The following is a 25,072-nucleotide window of genomic DNA, read 5'->3' as shown; positions in this document are numbered from 1 at the left end:
CCCTTGCACCACTAACACACGACTCATCACGCAATAGCCTCACTAGAAGAATAAGAATTCTTAGTGGAACATTTGTAGTTGAAAAACGTATGTTGTTCAACATACAATTGTGGAAAAGAAGCATCCTTTTGTTTGTGAACTTGAGACCCAAGAACATCCTATCAGGTGAAGAGGGGCTGTGGTCAGTGTCCAAACTGGGACAGTGGTCAACAGCTGTCTCTCAAACTGGGACAGTGGTCAACAGCTGTCTCTCAAACTGGGACAGTGGTCAAAATCATAATCTGGAGGAAAATATGCCATGACAAATAATATACATGACAACATTATAATAATATGAATAAGGATATTCATGATAGTATAAAATAAATAATTTGAATAATATACATGATCGTGTTATGCAAATATTCATGATATAATATTAATAATAACATACATGACAGTATAATAATTATATTAATGATAATAAAATAATAATGATAATTTACATGACACAAGTAAGGAACACAATGAACAACCGAGTAAAGGCTCACAATTGAATTTTATTACTCCATCCCGCAGTAACCATAGTTACAGAACTGTCCCATGACATCATGGGTGAGGTGAGGTCATGATTTAATCGTTAGTAGTTTACAAAAAATACACGGCATGAGTCCTACAGCAAGGGAGTGTGCGTGTGTCTGTTTCTGTGTGTGTGTGTGTGTGTGTGTGTGTGTGTGTGTGTGTGTGTGTGTGTGTGTGTGTGTGTGTGTGTGTGTGTGTGTGTGTGTGTGTGTGTGTGTGTGTGTGTGTGAGCAGGTTAGCGCTCTAGGACGTATTGCTTGTAGAGCTTGTTCATCTGTTCCAGGAAGATGAAGGTGAGCACCGTGTGAGGGCCCAGACGGGCGTAGTACGGCGTGAAGCCCTTCCACAGGGAGAAGAAGCCCTCATTGCGGATCACCTTGCCTAGCACCTCCTGCAGGAGAAACACACCTGGTTCAGCTCCCGGGGAGAGACGTGTGAGAAAGTGTGTAGTAGCCATAGATAGAGAGAGAGACGGAGAGACACACAGACAGAGAGAGACACACAGACAGAGAGACAGACAGACAGACAGACAGACAGACAGACAGAGAGAGAAACACAGGCAGAGAGAGACACACACAGAGAAAGAGACACACAGACAAGCAGAGAGAGACACACAGACAGGCAGAGAGACACAGACAGAGAGAGAGAGACACAGGCAGAGAGAGAGACAGACAGAGAGAAAGACAGGCAGAGAGAGAGACAGACAGAGAGAGGTACACAGGCAGAAACACAGAAACAGATAGACACAGAGACTCACCAAACCATTCTTATACTCTGGTTTTCCATCGATCATCCTCATGCTCTGAATCCTGAGGGACAGGGACAGAGGGACAGAGACATAATTGTTATATTTTGCCTACTCTCTAGCTGTGCTGTGATTGGCTAAGGTTTAAGGGTGGTCGCTAGCTGTACTGTGATTGGGTGAGGTTCATATGGCGGTCTCCAGCAGTGCAGTGATAGGTTGAGGTTTACCTGGTCTTGACGATGTCGACAGGCATGGATGCTGCTGTGGTCACTAAACCGCTGATCATACTGGCGCAGAAATGACACAAAATATCATCACCGAAATAACCTGGAGAGAGACACAGTTGGAGACAGAGACCGATAGAGAGACAGACAGAGAGAGAGAGACAGGTAGAAAGACAGACAGTGGGAAGGGAGACAGACAGGTAGAAAGTCAAAACATCATCACCAAAATAATCTGAAAAGAGACTGTGTGTCAGTCTCTGTGTCTGTGTCTGTGTCTGTGTACCTGAGTCTAGCAGACCCTGTTTGGTTTGAGAGTAGGAGGCCAGCTGAGCAGCGTTCACCACTACCGCCCTGGCCATGGTGGGAACACACCCCTACAACACATGAAATACATTATATATACATACATACACAGCCTTACAATAGATTATATACATTATACCGTATACGTATATACAAACCTACCATATTATATATAAACACAGCCCTACAACACATGATAAACATAAGAGAGGGTGTGTGGTCCATTTCGAGCTAAGGTTCTTAAGGCGATGAATAAAGTAAAGTGTGGATGGATTGTTACGCACACTCTCGATATCTTGATTAAAAAATTATTTATTCAATCTTATAAAGTAACAAAAAATGATTCCAATCCAGTTGTAAACAAGGTAAATAATGTAATCCTAATGAAAAAATATCTAACAAATAAGTTATATCGACAGTAGTGGTCAAAACAGAGTGTTAAACCACACTACCCTCATTCATCGGCCACCTAGCTATTTGGCCAACAACCTCTTTAACCTCCGACCTGTGACGTCAGCCATGACGTTTACAAACGTGAAAATAATATACAAAATACAAATAAGATAATAATGCAGAATGATTTCATCATACCAAAACTTGTCATAATTCAAAAAGCTGTAAGAAAGGGGTTAAGGTTAAGGGTTAAAAGGTATTTACCCTCCATAGAGTGGTGACCCCCTCCTCCTTGGTAATTCGGGCCAAGGCGTTGAAGACATTACTGTAACCTCTCTTCTGGTCTGCAGGGAGACTACACACACACACACACACACACACACACACACACACACACACACACACACACACACACACACACACACACACACACACACACACACACACACACACACGTGAGCAGTTTGCAGTGTGTGAAGTTTTGTAGTGTGTGTGTGTAGTAAGTAGTGTGTGTAGCATGTGTGTAGTTTGTAAGCTTTTATAGTGTATGTGTTTGTAGAGTTTTTGAAGACTGAAGTGTGTGAGTGTACTTTGTAGTTCCGTAGCGTGTGAAGTTGTGTAGATGTGTGTTGTTCATAGTGTATGTGTGTCACACCGTCCGTCAGCAGTCATGCGGATCAGCGCCACCTCGGCCGGCGTCCCGACGAACGCACCAATCGCCCCGGCGGTCATACCGATCAGGGCCTGCAGGGAGACACAGCTCAGTGTGTGTGTCTCTCTATGTCTGTGTGTGTAGGTGTATCTGGGCCTTCCTGTCATAGGAGTGAAAGTGCATCAGGTTGGTTAGTGTGTGTGTGTGTGTGTGTGTGTGTGTGTGTGTGTGTGTGTGTGTGTGTGTGTGTGTGTGTGTGTGTACCTTCATGATGAAGCTGGGTGGAGTTCCGTCTGGACTGGTCATCTTCTCAAAGAGGATGGTGTAGATCCCCAGCCTGGTGGTGGTGTAGGTGGCTTGACGTAGCAGCCCTGCGGACAGGCTGCATGCACACAAACACAACAGATAAATAACAACAATCATAGCATGGACCTAGCCTGTAGCAAGCATGTAGCTACTATATAGCATTATGCAGTACGGAAGATCTATCTAGTATCTAGGTATCTAGTATCTATGTATGTAGCGTGTATCTAGTAAGTAGCATGTAGCTACCGGTACTATCTAGCAGGTTTGTATCATGAAGCTTTTTTATAGCATGGAGTTAGCATGTAGTTAGCATGTAGATACCCCTCTAGCGCCTCATTCTTCAGAATGGAGGCCAGAGCGTGTAAGCTAGTGTTGCACATAGATTGTGTAACATGAAGGTAGAAGGTAGCATGTTATCCTACCCGGTGTAGATACCCCCCACCCCCTCATTCTTCAGGATGGAGGCCAGAGCGTGGAAGCTAGTCTTGTATTCTCTGGCTTTAGAACCCTGGCCGCTGAGCTGCATCCGGTTCTTCACCAGATCCAGAGGCTGAACGAACACTGTAGCTCCCATCCTACAAGATACACAGTGTTATACACACAGTATTATCCAAACACACAGTACTATACACACTCCAATACCCACAGTACTATAAACGTTACAATACACGAATTACACAAGTAGTATTATACACACTCAACGCACACATTGTTATAAACAATGAAGCCACAAACACTACACACAATGTAAGTGTGCGTGTGTGTGCGTGCGTGCATGTGTGCGTGCGTGCGTGTGTGTGTTAATCCGGTAAGGCGACATTCACATTCTCCCAGGGCTCGTGAGGGAACGCCCTCAGGGGTCATGGCATTTAGGGGCGCAGACATCAACCATGACACAACTAGGACAGGGGATCAACCTCCACTTCCCCCTGCCTTATCAATACTCTCCTTATCAATAGCCTGTTCTAGCCTGATCTAGATAGCAGCAGGTCACCCCGTTGCTACACCGACCACTTGTCTGGCTTCTCTCCGGGACATTAGCCTGTGTCCCACGTTGATGTGGACACCGTCCCGATGTCAAACTTCCAACCAACGGCCGATCAATGCTGCAGCTGTCACCAACATACAGTAACATACACCGAATCACACATGCACCGACACCCGCACTGTCAAGCGATCGTAACCGTGACCGCTGTCATGTTATCCGCCACCTACCCGGCTAGCCCCCCGAACAGGAACTTGATGGCCTTCGGAGAGGTTTTGGGCTTGGTGTCCGCCATTCTACCGCGCTGCTGGTCCCCCAGTTGCCGCTTCGAAGTGCCGTCTCTCCCGGTAAAGGTTCAACCACAACGGCCTGTCTTAGTCGGAGCAGCGTTGTTTTTTTTTTTAGAGTGAAAGCTAACGGGGCAAGGTGACTCCAAAACCCCGTCGCATCATCCGGCGACGCGGAGGAGGTTGACCAATCAGGAGGCGGCATGGCAGAGAAACCAATCCCAGGCCGTGCTGTCTCCTGATTAGTTATCAGTGGAGCCAATGAGCACGCAGAGAGAAGTGAACGCCAACGATTGATATTGAAAATATTTATTTATGTTTAGGTTTTTTTTGTGTCGAGCAGACATAAAACCAACACGTATTATCATTATAAATAATCCAGAATAATACAATATATTATTCATAATGTTTTGTATACATAATACGCATTAGGTCAATGACCTGGAAACACTAAGAACACTGCCCTCTCTGTTTCTCACCCCCTTCAGACAGAAAAAAAAGAACTGGAGTATAGTACATCAGTACTGCCCAGCTGACCAGTACAACCACAGTCAGCTACTAGATCTACTGGGAGCTGCCCAGTGCAACCAGTCTTCTACTTGTGGTTATACAGGTAGCTGCCCAGTAATACCACAGTCTGCTACTGGTTCTACTGGGAGCTGACCAATACAACAACAGTCTGCTACTGGTTATACTGACAGCTGAGCAGTACAACCACGGCTGTACAACCAGTCTGCTACTGGTTAAAAATGACTGTGGTTACAAATAACAATACATTGGTAAGTTGCTTGATACTATTATTATGTTCTTAGAGATCTGTGAGTGTATGAAAGGAAATATAAACATACAAATTCATTCATATACGCAAGTAACAAGTCACATTTATTCAATATCACAACACAAAAGTAAAGTAGATGTGTCTGTATGTATAGTGTGCATGTTAAGCAGCGTTAGGGTTGAAGTAGGGTAGGCTTGTGTGTGTATGTGTGTGTGTGTTAAGCCGCTCTAGGGTTGAAGTAGGGCAGGTTCTTGATGAAGGTGTCGAGGCGGGCGGAGAAAAGGTCGCTCTGCAGGGGGTCTCCCAGAGAACACAGAGGGTTCTTCACTATGTAGTCCACATAGAGCTGCAGAGAGACAGAGAGAGAGAAAGACCATCACTTACAACACATTGAGCTGCAGAGAGGGTGATTATTAATAGCAGTGTGCGTGCGTGTGTGAGTGCGTGCGTGTGTACCGTGCTGTATATCTGGTGTAGCGTCTCCCTTGCGTTGGGAACAGACAGGTCAGTGTTCATGATGAACTTGAGGCCTGTTGGCGTCTCGTAGAAGTGGAGTTTATACCGGCTGGTTTGAAAGCACTGGAACCCTTCTCTCCTGACCATTACTAAGGAAACCAAACACTGATGACATCCCTCCTGGCCGTTACTACAGAAATCACACACTAGAAGAACATTATCACACTAGAACAACACATACATACCAGAACACACTAGAACCTAGCCTGTGGCAGTAGCAGAGTGCAGGATACACTAAAACACAGGAGGAGGATACATGTCCAGAGGAGACATCTTGCTGACGAAGGAACGGATGGAAAACAGCATCCCATACATCAGTTTAAACTCCTGGAAGAGAGACACAAAGAAAGACAGAGAGAGAAAGTTTACTGGAGAAACCTATAAAAGTTTTGCTACCAGAAGCAACCACAGCGTCAATGATTATTGTTTAGTAGTGGCCTTATTAATAGATGAGGTAAAAAGTATTATATAGAAAGGAGGGGGGGGGGGATAACTGTCTAATCATTTGTTTTTTAGGATGACTTTGAATGAGTGCAACACTGGTTCAAAATCAATGCAACTATGCTTGAGCATGGTTAAATTAAAATATTCATGACATGAATCATATTCTATAGACTGTATTCACCAAGCGGCCATATTTGTTAGTTCATTTGGGAACCTTCTAGATTTTTTTGAATCCATGAAAACTTACAACATAACAACTTTTAGTTCTGCATTCTATTTCCCCAATCATGCATTTAAAAGGCATTTCGAGTTTTCATGTTATGTTGGGTTCCCCAAATTCAAGGTTTTCCCATTCAACTACCCAACCATTCCTTGTCACGCCATCCGCTGGATGAAAGACCACAATGAAATCATTCCACATTATACATACATTCTGATTTCTTTCTTGTAAAATGTTGTGTTATTAAATGTGTACTGAAAGAAATCACCCACAAGGAATCTTTAATATAGTGACAATAGAGCAAAAGTGGTTCATGATTAAAAAGCTTTTAACCATGAAAATATAGAGGGAAATAGATCACACTTCTTAGCCTGCAGCAGACCATGCAACTATCCGATATAGTCACAATTACATTATCGTCCAGCCAATGAGAACTCGTTGAACTTCTCTGCAGCTTCTGTTCCTTTACTTTTGCAATTTTTCCCTCATCTGTTTAATCTAATGCTCCATCAAAAAGCCTATTTTACAATGGTTTAATGCAAAGTTAAATCCGCAGCACAACTATTCCTCAATACTGGTAAAGCCTACTACGAACCTCTTGCTTGGAGATCCCGGCCTGCTTCTTACGGTTCCATTCGCTGTAGTGAAGACACGCCCCATTACGGTCGAATATGTACAGGTTATGAACAGTCATCTGAAACATGAGATCCAAAAAGAAGAAGTGTGAGAACAGCAGCAGTAGAACAAAATAGAAATCAAGACAGAAAATACATAAGCGTTTTTATATGGTGGTAGCAGGGGTGGCTGGCCAATAGAGAGCGCTCCCTGGTGGACATGCTTTTAGATTTTCTTTTTGAAATCTATATTTTTTTTTAATCTAAGTCTGAGCTTAAAATGCACAATACGTGTTATATATAAAATAAACAATGAACAAAAAAGTTAAAATATACATGTAAAGCTTCTCTTTTAATTGGTATAACAGAAAGGCTTGGCTATGACCCACGCCCACTTTTTTTTCTAAGCTAGAACCATCATTTTTTGAGTGTTTTTGTATGTGAGCGAGTTTGTATGTGACATGTGCCACATACTGTGGGGTAATTCTATTGTGTCGGAGAAGCTTCACCTTCTCTCGGACGCAGACATCAAAATCAACTGCTGCCAGGACGGAGCTCCTTATATCCACACACACCTCGCTATATATATATATATAATATAATATATACATTATGTATAGGGCCCCCAAAAACGCTAGACAGGGCCCTGTTTGTCACCATGAGCATCTTTCTATCAATACGTCTTTGAAGGGTTCGCCATGACTTTAACGCCATTCAATACAATCAGATCAGACTTATATTCGTATGTATACGTCAATCCATGGATGGAATTGCATCTAACGTCCTCTGAGGGATACATACAGGACACATACAGGACGGAAACACCGTCGAGTTACAATTGTTCATATAGATCATCAACAATACATTTGTCCTATCGACAAGGCAATGGTAATAATGTGGATACTAACATTTTAATGTCATTTGAGGATAATCTTAAGAGTGTTTACCTCGCATTTCCTGGTTCCGAGGCTGCTCAGTCAGGACCCCGCAGCAAGCCAGCTGACCGCCAGGATGCCTGTCACAAATCATTAGCCTGTGTTGAAACTCAATGGGTCAAATCTATAATGCTGCCTTTTATGGGATTAAAATGGTGTATACTATACAGTCTACATTTTATGGTGTTACAAGTAGTAGAGGCATTATATTATATCATTATATGGTATACACATATTGCACTATGTTAGTAGTAGGTATAATAATAATGTCCAACAGTCCATGATATAATGACAGAAGATAAGCCACCGCCAGAAGAGAGCGCCACTGCTACACACTAGATGCTAGGCGTCTATATGTGTGGAGCGTCGGATATATACACCATAAAATAGGTTACTAGATAAGATAAGATGAGATAATAAGATGAGCCTTTAATGTATCTTAAGTATAGAAATTTGTCTTGGGCAATCGAGAGTGTGGTTACACAAATTGCATATCAAAAAACAAGAAAAAAACATACATTAATACAGAAGGTGAGCTGACACCTACTACGTCTTATTGAAAGATGTTTAGAGTGTCATATCATATAGAATATAAAATAGGTTAGTACGTCTTATTCGGTTATATTTGGAGTGTGCTAGTATCACAAACTTTAAATTGCATTACCACTAGTGACTAGTCTCTCCGCTAACACACAACTATTAAAAACGTTTTCGGTTTTCAGGTTCCATTTCTCACGTCCACTAACCAATAACACAATAAACGGGTCTGTCCCAGTTCTCTTGCCCGGTGTTTGTACGTAAGAGTTTGTACGTGAGTTTGTACGTAAACGTCGGTATTCATAGCGCCTCTCACTCAAGTCTCGCTCCCTACGGTAAGAACAATATCAACTAAGATGGCGGCAGCAGCAACTATGATGTTCGGCCAGGAGCAAATGGTCTCCTCTAACAACGACATGGCTCCGGACTGGACCAGCAAGGAAGTCAGCACCGGGGTGAGTTATGTTCCCGGTGGAGCCAGTCTGCACCGGGGCTCAGACCGGGACTCAGGGGGTAAAAGGGTCTCTTAACCGCTGAATGAGACAGCACTTCTGCTCAAGAGCTAACCTGAGCTAGCCTGGCTAACCTGAGCAAGCTGGGCGAGACGTTAAGTGGACTGATCTGGACTCCGAATAGCCAGTACTCCACATAAAGAATACTGCACACACAGTACTGCACAAAGAGATTACTTTACAGAGTACTACACATAGAGCACTATAGCATTACTACAGTACAACTACAGTAGTAGCAGTGCGAGGGAGGATAAGTAGGTGTTTTGGGTCTAACCAGGCTAGAAGGAGAGCAGTCAGATAGAAGACATGTTTCATTGGTTCGATTTCAATGAAAGCCAAGAACACCCACCCAGAGAAAAGAAGCGCTCAACAACTCATTCACCTCAACACCAAATATTAAAACTAACTGCATATCATTAATCATCCCAATTACAAATGATATATTATTGTGAAAATGAGCACATCTTGTTCAAAGTATGAGAAAGAATGAATGTTTTGGTTAAAGAGTATAGCGTGCAATTAGTCATGAGTGGGTTAGTTAAAGAGGCATGTGTTTATCATAATAAGTATAAATGTATAATGACGTTTTTTTCTTCCTGTCAGACCACTATCATGGCTGTGGAGTATGATGGAGGTGTAGTGGTCGGTGCAGACTCTCGTACTACGACAGGGTGAGTGAAATGCACTGTACTCCCTACACACACAGTTATTCTCCCCCCATGTCCTAACAAACAGTACAACACTACCTTCACCCTAGTCCCCAGAAACACGACAACAATACACTCTCACTGTAACCATCTCCCTAGTCCTTACAAACAGTCATTGGAATTGGAATGTCAGTTGTTTTTTGTACAACTTTTTGGCTGGAATCATAGACCGACGCTGCCTGACTGTTGGCGACTTTCATTCTCAAGGTCCTTTTACACCAGGCCCATCACAAATAAACACAAGAGAATTGATTGGACAAATGAAATCCCATCAAATATTTACATTAGTTACGACGCATGAACATGATGTGACATGTTCACACCGATCAAGTTGTCTCGTGTGCATTTGGAGCGTTCTTTAAAACATCCATGTTATTGAGACAAAGGTTTTTGAGGTTGTTTCCCGGTTTGATGAAAAAAGTAGGCTGACCCTGTTTTGGGGACAGTTGGTATCCAAAACAAAACTGTTGTGATACAACTGTCCACCGTTGTGTTGTCCAAAGCCACCGATATTAACGTTACGCAGTGCAAGTAAACATTGGCTTGTAGTAATGAACGCAGATTTATTCTTTCTGTCTCTCTCTCGCTCTCTCATTTCCTCTCGCTGTGGCTCTCAGGGCGTACATCGCTAACAGAGTGACTGATAAGCTGACTCCTATCCACGACCGCATCTTCTGCTGCAGGTGAGAACCGCCACATGTTATTAACAGTATATTACTATTGGAATGATTATTATTACATTATGGAACATTATGCCGAAGTGATTGAGGTTGTGATGGTGATGACGAAGGTTATGTATGTTTTAAGGTCTGGATCAGCTGCTGACACCCAGGCCATCGCTGATATGGTCACCTACCAGCTGGGCTTCCACAGGTACACTCACTCACACACACACACACACACACACACACCCCTTTATGCTCACTGTGTTGTACGGCTTAAGCTGTTTCATTTGACAGTGTTTCTGTTGCCTCAACCTCAGCATTGAGCTGGATGAGCTGCCAAAGGTGGAGACAGCTGCCAATCTGTTCAAAGCTAGCTGCTACCGCTACCGGGAGGAGCTAACAGCCGGGATCATTGTGGCCGGATGGGACAAGAGGCGCGGTGGACAGGTGGCTAGCATGGCGCAGACACACATGGCTACAGATGCCTACAAACACACTGCTAAGGAGGCTAACAAACAGACATGACAGACATGTCAATCACACGCTAATGCAAACATGCTAACAAATTCACACTGCTACAGATGCTCACAAACACGCTCTTATACATAAATGCCCACATATAATATGAAGCTCAACAATAACATGTTGTGTGTGTAGGTGTACTCTGTGCCTATTGGAGGCATGTGTGTGAGGCAGCAGGTGTCTATCGGCGGCAGCGGCAGCTCCTACATCTACGGCTATATGGACGCCAACTACAAGGCTGGGATGACCAAAGAACAGTGCATGGAGCTGGTCACCAATGGTAAATAACTCAACAGATACACTGCTAACAGTGCATGGAGCTGGTCACCAATGGTAAATAACTCACTAGATACACTGCTAACAGTGCATGGAGCTGGGCACTAATGGTAATTAACTCACTAGATACACTGCTAACTAGCAATGTCAGAAGCTGTTGGCACTAATGGGGACTCACCAAACCTGTGTGTGTGTGTGTGTGTCAAAGTGACAGTGTGTTTGTGTGTTCCAGCGGTAAGCCTGGCGATGGAGCGGGATGGTTCCAGTGGGGGCGTGGTCAGACTGGCGGCCATCTCTGAGAGCGGAGTGGAGCGCCGTGTCGTCCTGGGCAGCCAGCTGCCCAAGTTCTCCACACACTGAACACATTCACACACACACACACACACACACACATCATACACACACACACACACCTCCTAGAGGACTTCTGGTTCCAGGTTGAATGATTTGTAATAAATAATAAAAACTGTTTTGTTGACGCAGTTGTATTCCTTCAGTGTACTCCAGTTCTTGGTAACTAGGCATTAGATGACATACTGTCCCGTAGCAGTGAATCAGAAAGACTGTGTTGGTTATATGACATTTTATTGTTGCTCGATAAGAGTGGAACAGATCCATAATAAGACTTTATTTTAAAAGGATATTTGAAAGTTGAGTATTTCAAGTACTTGAAGTATACAAGTATACTTCACATATACTACAAGTATAAAACATTATAACCTCATAAACAACGACGGTACTACAAAAGTATCACAAAGTTGCTGTGGGTTGTAACGCTGGGGATAACTTCTCCTTCCTAGAACTGTCACCCCAAAACATTTGGATTCCAGCTAAAACAGTGGGTTCACTTGCGCTTTAACGTTTGTTTTGCTTTATATATTTTTCACACAAAGTCAAAACTCTTGAGACAACAGCAATGGAATATTGTCACACTAGTGTTGGAGTGTAAGGATCTGAGGTCCCGCCATCTGCACTTCGGAAAAGCTTGAAAAAAAGATTTAAAAAGCGATTGCGCATCTACATTTGTTTGTACGGTAAAGCGATTGGGCGCCGACAGGGGCTTCATGGTGCATTCAAGCACACCTCATAAACTCAGAAGTCTACATCCAATGGCCACGAAAGTAGTTTCAAACGGAATGATTATATTTTTCTTGTTTAAATTAGTTGAAATACATATGTATTACCCAATATGCATGCATTGCTATGTATGCAAACCAAACATTTATAAAATATTTCTATCAAATTTTATAATTAAATGTTTACTTAAGGGAGGGGGGGAGCGGCTCGGAGCGACTCAGCTCGTTTTAAAACTTAGAACTACTAAAGAAAAAATATATTTTTTAGGGCAACGTGAGTCGAGGAGGGCATATGGGCAGTTGCCCGGGCAACCTGAGCAACCCCCCTGTGCACATCCCTGGGTGGTTTTCTTGTTGGTCAAACGTCCAGCGATTTACCAGGAACAAGGAAGACTGTAGGCCCACTCCCAACCCCTTTTACCCTCTCCTGTCCCTCACCAGAGATTAACTGTCTCCCTTCCTGTCTCATCAACTGTCTCTCTCAACATTTAAAGCTGAATGAAGTTGGATATATTATACAGTTGAATAGGATTTTTATATTTTTTAATACACTTAAAATACAGACACATCGTAGGGCTTACATGTATCGTGGGTCAAATGACATGTACGGAAGGTCACGGAAGAACTGATGACATCACTCAGCCGGAGTGCTGTCTGAGGGTATGGCCACGCCCCAAGGCATCCTGGGTAGATAATGAGTCAGCCACTCACCCCAGCTGCTCCTGACGTCTCCTCCGCCCGGAGCCACCGCCCACCCCCCCACCACCCAGTCCCTCGCCGTGCCCTCCCCTCCCTCCCTCTCCTCCCTCAGCACAACGCTGTAGCGCACACCCGGCGGTCGCCCCGCCCCGGCCAGCCGGCACGCTATCTCTTCCTGTCTGCTGAACAGACGGAAAGACTCCTCTCTGGACACCCTCTCCTCCTCTCCTCCTCCTCCTCCTCCTCCTCCTCCTCCTCCTCCCTTCCTCTCGCCCTCATCCCTCCGTCCCAACCCCCCAAGGCCTGCTGGCTGCAGGATGATAAGAGTACTCTCTCCCTCCATCTCTCTCGCCCCTCCCTGCCGCTCCTTCTCTCTGCCTCTCTCCCCCGCCCTCTCTCCCACTCCTCCTTGTCCCGCCTTCTCTCCTCCTCTCGCTTCCTCCCCCTCCGTCCCTCTAGAGACAAACAGGACAGAGCGGTAGAGTGCCGTCCCTCCTCCTCCTCCTCCTCCTCCTTTCTCCTCTTCAACCCTCCTTCCCTTCTGGCAGCTCAGCAGTCTCAGCGACTCCAGCCTTCTCCCCCCCCCTCCCCTCTTCTCCCTCGGTGCGTCTCTGAGGGGGGCGTACACGCGGCGGTACCACAGGACCAGCCACGCCGTGCACAGCGCCGTGCACGCCAGCGACATCACGCACAGCAACACACACCCTGCAAACAGCCAGGCGCAGAACACACGCACGACGCCGCCGCCGCGACTGGCCCCCAGCTCGACCTCTCTGACCTCTCTGGTCGTCACAGTGGCGGTCGCCATGGTGGTGTTGGGCATCGCGGAGGGAGCGGTCGTCGTCGTAGCGATACGACCAGGAATTATAAGATCAGGATAAGTAGTAGGAGCAGTAGTAGTAGGGGCAGTAGTAGTAGTGGGGGCAGTAGTAGTAGTAGTAGTAGTAGTAGTAGTAGGAGCAGTAGTAGTAGTAGTAGTAGTAGTGGTAGGAGCAGTAGTAGTAGTGGGGGCAGTAGTAGTAGTAGTAGTAGTAGGAGCAGTAGTAGTAGTAGGGGCAGTAGTAGTAGTAGTAGTAGTAGTAGGAGCAGTAGTAGTAGTGGGGGCAGTAGTAGTAGGGGCAGTAGTAGTATGGGCAGTAATAGTAAGGGCAATAGGGTCTTTCGTGGGGCAGAGGTCCTCAGCCTTCAGGTCAATCACAGGACTCCCCCGCAGCCTCTCAGGAGAGTGACACACCTGCACACACAGCCAATAGAATCACTATACACACCCAGTAGTCACTATGACACAGGCAATAGAGTCACTATACACACCCACGCACAGCCAATAGAATCACTATACACACCTGAACATAGACAATATAATCACTATACACACACACCCAGTTGTCACTATTAGACAGGCAATAGAGTCACTGTCACACACCTGCACACAGCCAATAGAATCACTCCTGGGTTCTAGCAGCAAACAGAAATCCGCAGAGGGTTCTAACAGCCAATAGGAGCAGCTGGTGGATTCTAACTCTAGTCAATAGGTATGAAGTATACCCACCACACTCTTTGGCTTTAAGTCGATGACTGTCCCATTTCTCACATACACCGAGGTTTCGAATTCCAGAAGGTAATCGTGCAGGTAGTCAAGGGAACAGGAGCAGAGCCACGGATTGGCCGAGAGGAACAGGTAAGGGATTCCCAAATCCTGTGTGCTGAACCAGTCATCTGGAATTACCTGGATCTGGAGGAAACACCTGGTCAGAAGTAGGCGTGTAGTGTGTGTCTGTGCGTGTGCGTGTGTGTGCGTGTGTGTGCGTGTGCGTGTGTGCGTCTTTGTGTGTGCGTGTGTGTGCGTGTGTGTGTGTGTGTGTGTGTATGTGGGTACCTTGTTGTTTTCTAAGTAAAGCGTCTCTATGACCTCGAGGGGCTGGATAACATCGGGAGGAAGAACGGTGATCCTATTGGACGATAGATCCAGGATCTGAAACACATCCACCAATCAACAACCAGTATAGAGGTTATTCTGATTATATACCAGACACTGGTTTTATATTGGGTTATACACTGGTATATACTGGGTTATACACTGGTTTTATATTGGGTTATACACTGGTATATACTGGGTTATACACTGGTTTTATATTGGGTTATACACTGGTATATACTGGGTTATACACTGGTTTTATATTGGGTTATATACTGGTTGTCTACTGGATGATCCTAGGCTGTGCTGGTTATATACTTACTGGTTATGCACTTGATAATAGTGATTTTGTAATGGTTACCTCCAGCTTGTTGAGCCCCTTAAAGACGTTGTCGGGGAGGGAGAAGAGGGCGTTGTGGGGGAGGTAGAGCTCTGTGAGGAGGGGGGAGGGGGAGAAACATCCCTCTGCCAGAACCTCCAAACCGTTTGAACCCAGACGTAGAACCCTAAGAGTCTCCAGAACCTCCTCGGAACTGGCAGAGAGAGCATGGATCTACAGAGAGAGAGAGAGAGAGAGAGAGAGAGAGAGAGAGAGAGAGAGAGAGAGAGAGAGAGAGAGAGAGAGAGAGAGAGAGAGAGAGGGAGGGAGGGAGGGAGGGAGGGAGGGAGGGAGAGAGAGAGAGAGCTACAGGTTAAAGAGGACCTGGTTATCTACCGGTTAAAGAGGTCCTGGTTTTCTACCGGTTAAAGAGGACCTGGTTATCTACCGGTTAAAGAGGTCCTGGTTTTCTACTGGTTTAAGAGGTCTTGATTATCTACAGGTTAAAGAGGACTCACCTGGTTAGATGTTAGGTCGATCTCATAGATTTCAGTGAACATCTTGTAATCGGACCAAGATAGAGACGACAGCTGGTTGATAGGAAGCAGCAGCACCTAGGAGACAGGTGTCAAAGTCCCATGACATGCCACCAGGTGTGGTGTGATTAGCCGTTACAAGCCGTTTTGGAAATTTGCCCCTTATGACATCACAGGTTGGTGTGTCCACCTAGATGTGTGACGGATAGATGAGCAACATTTGCTACAGTCCACTGGGTAGGCTGGTAGACTGATCTATCCGTCACACACGTCTAATCACACCACACCTGGTGGAATGTCATGGGACCTTGGGATGGGACTGATATCAAAGTAAGAGTGCTCTACCATGTTAAAACCAGGTATCAAAGTAAGAGTCTTTTACCATATTTATATCAGGCATCAAAGAAATACTCCCCTACCATGTTTAAACCAGGTATCAAAGTAAAAGTCCTCTACCTTGGTTGTGGGTTCGAGTCCTGAGGGGATGTTGCTGAATCCTCCAGCTGTGCAGTTCTGGCGTGGACGGTCATCCTTATCTCTGTCACTAATGCAACCTGTTACCGCAAAAACAATGGTGACGTAAGTCAGAAGAAAGAGAAGAGATAAAAACACCTGCATTTCATCTGTTTGTCTGTCTATCTGCCTATGTCTGTCCGTCTGTCACTCTTTCTCTCTCTGTCTCTCTAGTCTAGTACAGCTGAATGTGTGTGTGTGTGTGTGTGTGTGTGTGTGTGTTTGAGTGTGTGTGTGTGTGTGTGTGTGTGTGTGTGTGTGAGTGTGTTTTATCACTAGATAGTCAGGCATCCTTTTCCATCCTGTGTTTTAACTGACTTCATGCAGACACACACACACACGCAGGCACACACAAACACACACACACACACACACACACACACACACACACACACACACACAGCATCGTGTACCTGCCGGGCTCCCCGATTGGTTGTCACCGCGTCGCTGAAAAGAAGAATATTCTAGTTTCAGCTGATGAAGTTTACCAATACAATTATAGATGAGAGCAGGCGGGAGAAGGCGGGCTTCACCTCGGCCGCAGAATAGCATCTGCACCCATGGTACATTATATTCCAGTAATAGGACCCCCCCCCGTCATACATATGGTTTATTCCTTACATAGTATCATGGTTGTACTCTAAAAGTACTGTTGTATTATCCAAAGAGTACTGTAGTAGTACTTTCAAAGAACTGTATTCTCACAGCACTAAACAGTACTAGTTTAAAGTAATAGTTATAATCTTCTGGCAGACACTAGTAGTTGAAAGTTACAGATTAAGGTAACAGGGGTTACCTTAGTAATATATACTAGTTTAAAGTAACAGGTGTTACCTCAGCTAACGCTACTTGTGTAAAAAGAAATGTGTTACCTTACCCTCTGGAGCTCCACAGCTGTAACCACGGAGACATGTACCCTAAATACAGAGACATAAGAGAGCAGGAAGAACAGAGGACAAAACACCTGCATATCGCCCTGTCTGTCTGTCTGTCTCTTCTCTCTCTTTCAAAGATTCACAGATTCACCAGGCTTCATTGGCATGGGAAACGTACATTTACATTACTAAGCACAAAAGCATAAAAAGATACAACAAATATCTCTATCTCAAGTCTCTCTTTCTCTCTTTCTCTCTCTCTAGTCAATCTAGTTCAATCCAATAATTGAAGAAGGGAGTTGGACACTTTGAATGTGTGTGTGTGCGCATGTGTGTATGTGTATGTGTATGCATATGTGTGTGTGTGTGTGTGTGTGTGTGTGTGTGGATGTATGTATGTATGTATGTGTATGTGTGTGTGTGTGTGTGTGTGTGTGTGTGTGTGTGTGTGTGTGTGTGTGTGTGCATGCGTGCGTGCGTGCGTGCGTGCGAGCGTGCGTGTGTGTGTGTGTGTGTGCGTGCGTGCGTGTGTGTATGGGTGTGTATGTGTGTGTGTGTAGATACAGGAAGTATAGTGTAAGGATGTGTGCCTATCTAGTGATAAACGTCCTGCAACAAGTAGCTGGACCTTCTGGAAGATCTTTTAGTTGTTTTTAGTTGTAGTTATAGGAAGTAGTTATTATTATTATCTGTAGCTATTAGTAACTAGTTATTAGTAATTAGTTGTTATAAGATAGAATACAGCAGACTACATTTTGTTTTTATAAGGGTTTGATAAAGTTAGAGTTATAACAGTAGACTACAGCTTTTATAAAGGTTATATATACAGCTATAGTTATTACAGTAGACTAAAGTCGATTTCATTAATGGCTATAATTATAACAGTAGACTACTGTAGGCTTTATGAGTAGTTATAGATATTACAGGAGGCTACAGGAGGTTTTATAAGGTTTTATTTATTACCGTAGTGTTTCGGGTACAGTTTGGATCAAAAAACAAAACAAACAGAAAGATAGCCTGGCCAATAGGATCAGAGGACCGCGAGGGGAGGCGTGGCTTAACAGCGAGCTCATCTCCTGATTGGTTACCTCCCACCTCACAGTACCAAACTGTGTCTCTATGGTAACGGCTTGCTGGGGTGGGTGTTGAACAGGGCCAGCCAATCAGTACGGTCTGCTTGTACTAGCCCTGCCCCCACCACACCATCAAATAAACATAACAGTTAATAAAGTTTCTCTAAACCAACCCACAGACTTTTAAACCACACCTACACACACACTCAGACACGCATACACAATGACATTCATATACACCCTTTCTGTCTCTCACACACGCACACACACGCACGCACACACACACACACACACACACACACACACACACACACACACACACACACACACACACACACACACACACACACACACACACACACACACACACACACACACACACAAGCCCTCTTCAGCAGCTGTGAGAGCCAGATATTAAGGAGAACTAATATATGTAAAATATTGAAAGACTTCAGGACAGTAAAATATATCCGAAAGGCGGGGTTACAATACAGGAAGCACCCAAACCATTAGCCAATCAAAACAGGGAGCACACAAACCATCAGCCAATCAAAACAGGAAGCAGACAAACTAGCAGCCAATCAAAAAAGGAAGCAAAAAAAAACGTTGGCTAATCAAACGCACAAGATGAAAAAACAAAAGGTCTATCCCAAAAGTCAAACCAGAAAAAATAAAAAAAACAGCATTTTCCCTTGAGTGCTGGCGGCAACCCTCAAGGTGGCAGCAGGCCTCTGGCTGCCCATCATATCCACTTCCTGGTGTCCTCGTCTCCATTCATGTCATAGCAACTCCAATGCTACAGGAAGTGCTTCCCCCTGCTCTTCCTGAGTAAAGGCCAAAAGTCAAACAATCCTACTCCCACAATCCTTTGCTCCATGTGCTTAGTGGGGGGTCTGGGAGTGCAAGTGTTGCTTGGCAACAGGAACACAACAGCCGTTAAGAAAAGCTTTGGCGCTTAGCGCTTCAAACCTGCAGCACCTTTATCGTTCCTTCTCTTTCCTTGTGTCCTCTGACCCTCCTGTCTTCCTTATATCGTTCACTCCTTCCTTGCCCTCCGTCCTTGAGGGACTTTGCTATGGTAATGTATCCCTACATCTGTCCTTCAACCTCCCATATCTCCTTGGTAACATAGGCCTACACAAGGCCTTGCAGTAGCCCAGTGTAGGTCATTTTTAAGTCCAGCAATCGTGTGTCTTTTAGCCCCTCCCTCCCCATCATGTGACTAAGGATAGGAAGCATCAGTCATATTCTGCTAATATATTGTCATCACTTCAAATATACACACAAATCCACGTTATATACACATCTAGCATTCCCAACGGTCCACCTCATAGCAGAGCTATATATCTAAACTCTTTTCTTTATGTACACTAGGGGTGGCACGAGGGGCCAGCCATCTTTGGTTTGTCCTATTCACTCAACTACAGCATTACATATGCTCTGCTCATAAGGGAAGGCACTGGCTGTCGCATAACAGGTTAGCTATAGCATGACTGGAGCATAACAGGTTAGCTATAGCATGACTGGAGCATAACAGGTTAGCTATAGCATGACTGGAGCATAACAGGTTAGCTATAGCATGACTGGAGCATAACAGGTTAGCTATAGCATAACAGGTTAGCTATAGCATTACTTGAGCATAACAGGATATCTATAGCATAACAGGTTAGCTATAGCATAACAGGTTAGCTATAACATAACAGGTTAGCTTAGGATAACAGTTGAGCTATCACATGACAGGCGAGCTATAGCATAGCATGTTAGAAATAGCATGACCGCAGCATAGCAGGTGAATCAAGGCAGCAGTACACTCGGTTTTGGTTTTCACGGTGTAGTTTCTGCGATTGTCCACACAGCAACTCGCTAGCTCCCTGTGTGACGGTGGCTAGCAAAAGGGGCCAGTGTGCTGCTGTCTTTTACGTGTAGCGTAGCACGTAAGCTACATGGTAGCGCTTTACATTTGCCCAAGCCACCTACTGCGATTAAATCTACTCCCATAAAGTGAAAACAAGATGTCTGATATCAAAACATGAAAGACTGTCGTAGCCCAATGCCCATACACATTCCCCAATTTCTGTCTCATTCAAGAAGCATATTATATTAAAGTTATGAGTGTGTTTTATGTGTTATTCTTATATATTTATCAGACCCACACACCCTTAAACTAACAAAACGAAACACCTTTGTTTATCAGAAATGTTTTTTTACAAACTGTGGAAAGGTTTTGTAATTTACTGTATAACAAAGCGCTATGTGTAAAAACGTTAAAGTGTTTTGTAGTTGCATAACAAATGTTGTACACATGCAAATCAGTTTGACATAAAAAAAATTAAATTGCACGTTTGAAAAACTGATTTGCAGGTGTGCGAATACAAATACGAAATGTTGTACAGATTCAATGATCTTTAAAACCTACTAAACTTTTCCACAGGTTCGAAAAAAGCATCAGAGAGCATCAAACGTATACATTTGTTTACATACTGTACTTCCACTCATAGTTACTTCAATTAGAATCCTCCATCCCAAAATATTAAAATACACTTAAAATAACCTGTTCTAGAGCCAATGAGTAGGCCTACTTTCAACACGTGCGCACGCACGCACACACACAAACGCACACGCACACACGCACACACACACACACACACACACACACACACACACACACACACACACACACTTTTCTTCATAGCTAACTCCGACATCATTACTGTATATTCCGAGTGGGTATGTCCTGGTTACTGATTGGTTCGGCTGGGTGTGTTGTGATGATTACTTGGCTGTGATTGGTTCAGCTGGCTGTGTCGTTGTAGTTCCCGGTCATCGTGGTTAGTTTTTTTTTTTCATGGTTGCTGGTCGTCGTGGTTACCTGTGGTTACTGCTTCTCGTGGTTACTGGTCATCGTGGTTACTGGGGTTGTTACTGGTCTTGAGGTCCGGGGCGCTATTCTGTCGTCTCATCCGCGGGGGGGGCGTGTTGAACCACGTGGGCCCCATCATACCGGGCACCACCCCACCAGGCCCCGCCCCCCTGGGCCGAGGCAGGCTGTGATAGGCTGGGAGGGGGGGCCCTGGCTGGAATGGTGCATTCTGGAGGTTGTAGTAGGGGTGGTGGTAGTGATGGTTGGGCTGATAGCCTCCCCTCCCCACTCCTCCCCCCTTCTCCCCCCCAGGGCCAGGGGAACACCCCCTCCTCTGTCTCTGACGCCCCTGGTGCCCCCCCCCGCCCTGGTTACCCTGGTGACCGCCCTGGGTACCCTGGTGACCGCCCTGGCCGCCGTGATGCTGGCCGTTGCCGGGGTGATGGTTGCCGTGCGGAGAGCTGTCCAGGGAGTTGCGGCGGTAACGCTTCTGGTTGCTGTTGCTGTTGTTGCCGTGGTGATTGTGGTTCCCCGGGTTACCCTGGCCGAAGCCCTGGCCGCGCTGTTGCCAGGCGCGGTGCGGGCTGGGCGAGCGCATCCGGGGGGGGGGAGGGGGCGGAGTCTGGTAGGTCGGGGGAGGGGACTGGGAGAAGCCCTCCAAACCCCCCTCGAGCCCCAGCAGGGCCATGCTGGCCGGTCCCCATGACAACCGGTGGGCGGGGTTACTCTTGAAGGGGAACTTGAGTTTACAGTCCTGAGGAGGGATGAAGCGACCCGTCCCAGGGAGGTGGACCACCGGGACCCCCGCCGGGACCCCCGCCGGGACCGCCGCCGGGCTGGGACCTGAACACGACACGCGCAATATATATTATAATATATATTAATCACACACACCATATATGTTATACACACATAATACATATATTATTATACACACGTTATGTATTATACCAACACATTATATATTATAAATACAATATATATTATACACACACAACATATACTGTATATTATACACAGGTTATATATCGTTATATACACAATATTGATGAATAAGTAAAGGTAAGTAATAATAAGTAAAGGTAGGGTACATACCCTGACCGCTGCGTAGCTTCTGCAGGCTGAGGATCCGCTGCTGCTCCACCTTCAGCCAGCGGAGGCGTCCTCTCCTGAAGGCGGGGTCGTCATCCATCAGACGCCCTACCCTCACCTGGGGCTGGGGGCTGGGGCTGGCCTCGCTCTCCGTCACGCCCCCGTTCTCCTCCGAGGACACGCCCCCCTCCTCCCCACTCTGATCATCGTCCTGCAGAGAGCCAATCAGAAGCCAGTAGTAGTATGTAGTAGTAGTAGTAGTAGTATATATTGTAGTATATATTGTGTTGTAATAGTAGAAGACGTGTATAGTGTGTAGTAGTTGTGGACAGTGTGGATATGGTGTGTGGTGGAAGTTGTGTGTAGTATGTATGCCTTGAGTAGTAGTAGTAGGATACAGTGTGTGTACAGTGTGTAGCGTGTCTAGTGTGTGTAGTGTGTGTAGTGTACCTGCACAGGTATTACACTCTCCATCTTCACCATTCTGTCTCTGAGGGATTTGATCTCCTCGTCCTTCTGGTTATTCTGCAGCTTCACCTCCTGAAAGATAAAAGGTTACAAACAAGACATGTTAGACAGACAGGTAGTCAGACAGACAGGCTAGATAACGACAGATTAGAGAGACGGGGGAAACAGTCAGGTAGACAGAAAGGTTATAGAGAAAGGAAGGATATTAGACAGAAAGGGTAGAGAGCCAGGCAGGTTAGACTGACAGGTAAACAGACAGAAAGACAGGTTAGCGACAGACAGCCAGGTTAGAGGGACAGACAGGTAAACAGCCAGCCAGACAGACAGGTGAGATGTGCAGACAGGCTAACCTGGAGGATGTCGGTGAGTTTGTCGATGTGAGCTTTCAGGTCGTAGACTCCTCCTCCCTTGTCTCCTCCTCCTCCTCCTCCTCCACCTCCTCCTCCTCCACCTCCTCCTCCTCCTCCTCCTCCCCCCTCGCCTCCCTCTCCTCCTCCTCCTCCTCCTCCTCCTCCCTCTCCTCCCTCCTCGGCCGGGGAGCTCCTCTCGTCCCCGATGCCCACCGTGTCCCACACGTCCTGGGCCACGGCCCTCCAGCTGTCTCTCTCCCCCGGGTCCTTCTTGGTGTACATCCTGCACAGCTCCTTCATCTTCACGATGGACAGAGCCTCGATCTCCTGCCGGGAGTGGCGGAAGTCACCCAGCGCCACCTGGAGTCCAACACACACACACAGACAGACACACACACACACACACACACACAAATATATAAGTATATATGTATAGACAATATAGGATATATATAGTGTTTATGGTGTAAAGTAGTGTATATAGTAGTTGTATATAATAGTGTATGTAGTAGTGCATAAGTGTATATAGTGAATAGTAGTGTATATAGTAGTGTGTACAGTATATATATATATATATATATGCAGGGGTGCACATAACTGATACGCAAGTACGCATGCGTGCCCATAATCAGGGACGCGTAGCGTCACTTGTGTCACTACAGTGCTTTTGCGTAACTAACGGGAGATCGAAAAAATAAAAAAATAAAAATACATTGAGCAGCTACTTTGGCGTTCGCACCCTCAAAGAAAAGGCAAAAGACCATTTCCTGGTATTTACCTGAGTAACTCACTAAAAAAGTTATGTGCACCCCTGTAAATACTGTATGTATATATGCATATATAATATAGGATATATAAAGTATATATAGTAGTGTATATAATAGGGTATGTAGTAGTGTATATAGTAGTATGTTCAGTATATATATATACATGTTTATATATATATATATATATATAATATAGGATATATAAAGTATATATAGTAGTGTATAAAATAGGGTATGTAGTAGTGTATATAGTAGTGTGTTCAGTATATATACATGTTTATATATATATATATAATATAGGATATATAAAGTGTATATAGTAGTGTATATAGTAGTGTGTTCAGTATATATATACACACACCTCGTAGCAGATCTCTTTGACTGCCTGCATGCGCAGGTCTTCTATGGTGACTCTCTTGGGGTCTTTGCTGATCCGTCGTCTCTGTGGGATCTGGTAAACTCTGAGGGGCTCTCTCCTCTTCCCACTGCTGGGCAGACCACACCTCTTCACTATGGATTGGACCTACAGACACATTATATATATATATACATTATATATAAACACTGCTGGGCAGGAAGCTTTTCCCTCAAGGAAAGTGAGTATTTAGTGAGTATTCCTACGTTGTTAGCAGGTAGTTTCTCCCTCAGGGAGGAGATCAGTCTCCAGGTCTCTTCACACGAACGCTTGTCCGAGTCGTCTCCACTGTCACTATCTGCATACTGCAAACACACACACACACACACACACACACACACACACACACACACACACACACACACACACACACACACACACACACACACACACACACACACACACACACACACACACGCACTCGGTCATTAACATACTCCATCATTGACACAGGGTTACCATGGACCCGAGGCGGTGACCGGTTTTCCTGTGTGGATGCAAACTTGCTATGTGTGTCTCTCTCTATTTATCTACATAGATGGTCTAGGTCTCTCTACCAGTCGCTGTTGCTCCAGCAGCAGGTCTGCCTCCTCCTTCTCTCTGCGGTACTGTATCTCCATGTCCTGCAGCCTGCAACGTCACCAATACATCATCAATGCAATGATCAATGCATCATTACACTGATCGATACAATAACGAATATATCAATACACTCTCTCTCTGTTAGGTCTCTCTACCTCTCTGTACTGGATCTCTCTACCGCTCTCTGTATTAGGGTCTCTCTACCTCTCTCTCTCTCTCTGTACTAGGTCTCTCTATCTATCTCTCTCTCTCTCTGCTTACTAAGTCTCTCTACCTCTCTCTCTCCTCTCTCTTTCTCTCTCTGCACTAGGTATCTCTACCGCTCTCTCTCTCTGCTTACTAGGTCTCTC

At 45.2% G+C, this 25,072-nt stretch overlaps 5 protein-coding genes across 6 annotated transcripts in view; 1 reads left to right on the top strand and 4 right to left on the bottom strand.

The window, feature by feature from the left end:
• Positions 1-519: 519 nt before the first annotated feature.
• On the bottom strand, positions 520-4,619 carry slc25a11 (solute carrier family 25 member 11). Its single transcript, XM_084487259.1, has 9 exons — positions 4,400-4,619; positions 3,607-3,759; positions 3,143-3,260; positions 2,882-2,970; positions 2,491-2,581; positions 1,814-1,904; positions 1,534-1,633; positions 1,319-1,370; positions 520-952 (listed from the first exon to the last, which is right to left on the bottom strand). Exons 1-9 carry the CDS (start codon positions 4,462-4,464, stop codon positions 797-799), a joined length of 915 nt encoding a protein of 304 aa, XP_084343385.1. The 5' UTR covers positions 4,465-4,619; the 3' UTR covers positions 520-796.
• A 698-nt stretch (positions 4,620-5,317) lies between these two features.
• Positions 5,318-8,032, bottom strand: trappc1 (trafficking protein particle complex subunit 1; the record flags this gene model as incomplete). 2 transcript variants are annotated; one of them, XM_084487155.1, is made up of 5 exons in its annotated part: positions 5,318-5,580; positions 5,691-5,829; positions 6,007-6,077; positions 7,010-7,108; positions 7,976-8,032. In XM_084487155.1, the coding sequence occupies 4 exons, from the start codon at positions 7,106-7,108 to the stop codon at positions 5,452-5,454; spliced, it is 438 nt and encodes a 145-aa protein (XP_084343281.1). In that variant the 3' UTR covers positions 5,318-5,451. The 2 variants fall into 2 exon arrangements, with proteins under 2 accessions (XP_084343281.1, XP_084343280.1); XM_084487154.1 differs by lacking the exon at positions 7,976-8,032 and having other exon boundaries at positions 7,010-7,117.
• Positions 8,033-8,845: 813 nt separating this feature from the next.
• psmb6 (proteasome 20S subunit beta 6) lies at positions 8,846-11,660 on the top strand. The gene is made up of 7 exons (XM_084487072.1): positions 8,846-8,955; positions 9,616-9,683; positions 10,337-10,402; positions 10,527-10,592; positions 10,702-10,831; positions 11,042-11,186; positions 11,415-11,660. Exons 1-7 carry the CDS (start codon positions 8,857-8,859, stop codon positions 11,540-11,542), a joined length of 702 nt encoding a protein of 233 aa, XP_084343198.1. The 5' UTR covers positions 8,846-8,856; the 3' UTR covers positions 11,543-11,660.
• A 2,491-nt stretch (positions 11,661-14,151) lies between these two features.
• On the bottom strand, positions 14,152-16,345 carry gp1ba (glycoprotein Ib platelet subunit alpha; the record flags this gene model as incomplete). The annotated part of the gene is made up of 7 exons (XM_084487493.1): positions 14,152-14,191; positions 14,381-14,412; positions 14,507-14,689; positions 14,834-14,929; positions 15,234-15,425; positions 15,710-15,805; positions 16,184-16,345. The coding sequence occupies 7 exons, from the start codon at positions 16,343-16,345 to the stop codon at positions 14,152-14,154; spliced, it is 801 nt and encodes a 266-aa protein (XP_084343619.1).
• Positions 16,346-19,748: 3,403 nt separating this feature from the next.
• LOC311368607 (kinesin-like protein KIF1C) overlaps positions 19,749-25,072 on the bottom strand; it is an 18,265-nt gene continuing 12,941 nt past the window's right edge. The window contains exons 22-28 of the mRNA XM_084487410.1: positions 24,698-24,770; positions 24,347-24,445; positions 24,087-24,248; positions 22,959-23,318; positions 22,591-22,680; positions 22,144-22,351; positions 19,749-21,891 (exon numbers count right to left, since the gene is read on the bottom strand). Coding sequence (XP_084343536.1) covers positions 21,080-21,891; positions 22,144-22,351; positions 22,591-22,680; positions 22,959-23,318; positions 24,087-24,248; positions 24,347-24,445; positions 24,698-24,770 — 1,804 coding nt within the window. The 3' untranslated portion in view covers positions 19,749-21,079. The remainder of the gene's footprint in view (positions 21,892-22,143; positions 22,352-22,590; positions 22,681-22,958; positions 23,319-24,086; positions 24,249-24,346; positions 24,446-24,697; positions 24,771-25,072) is intronic.

Source organism: Micromesistius poutassou (genome assembly GCF_964030765.1).
Source record: "Micromesistius poutassou genome assembly, chromosome: 23".
In the NCBI taxonomy this organism is placed as follows: Eukaryota; Metazoa; Chordata; class Actinopteri; order Gadiformes; family Gadidae; genus Micromesistius; species Micromesistius poutassou.
Note: the sequence above shows the minus strand (reverse complement) of the source record. Positions and strands in the feature narration are given on the sequence as shown.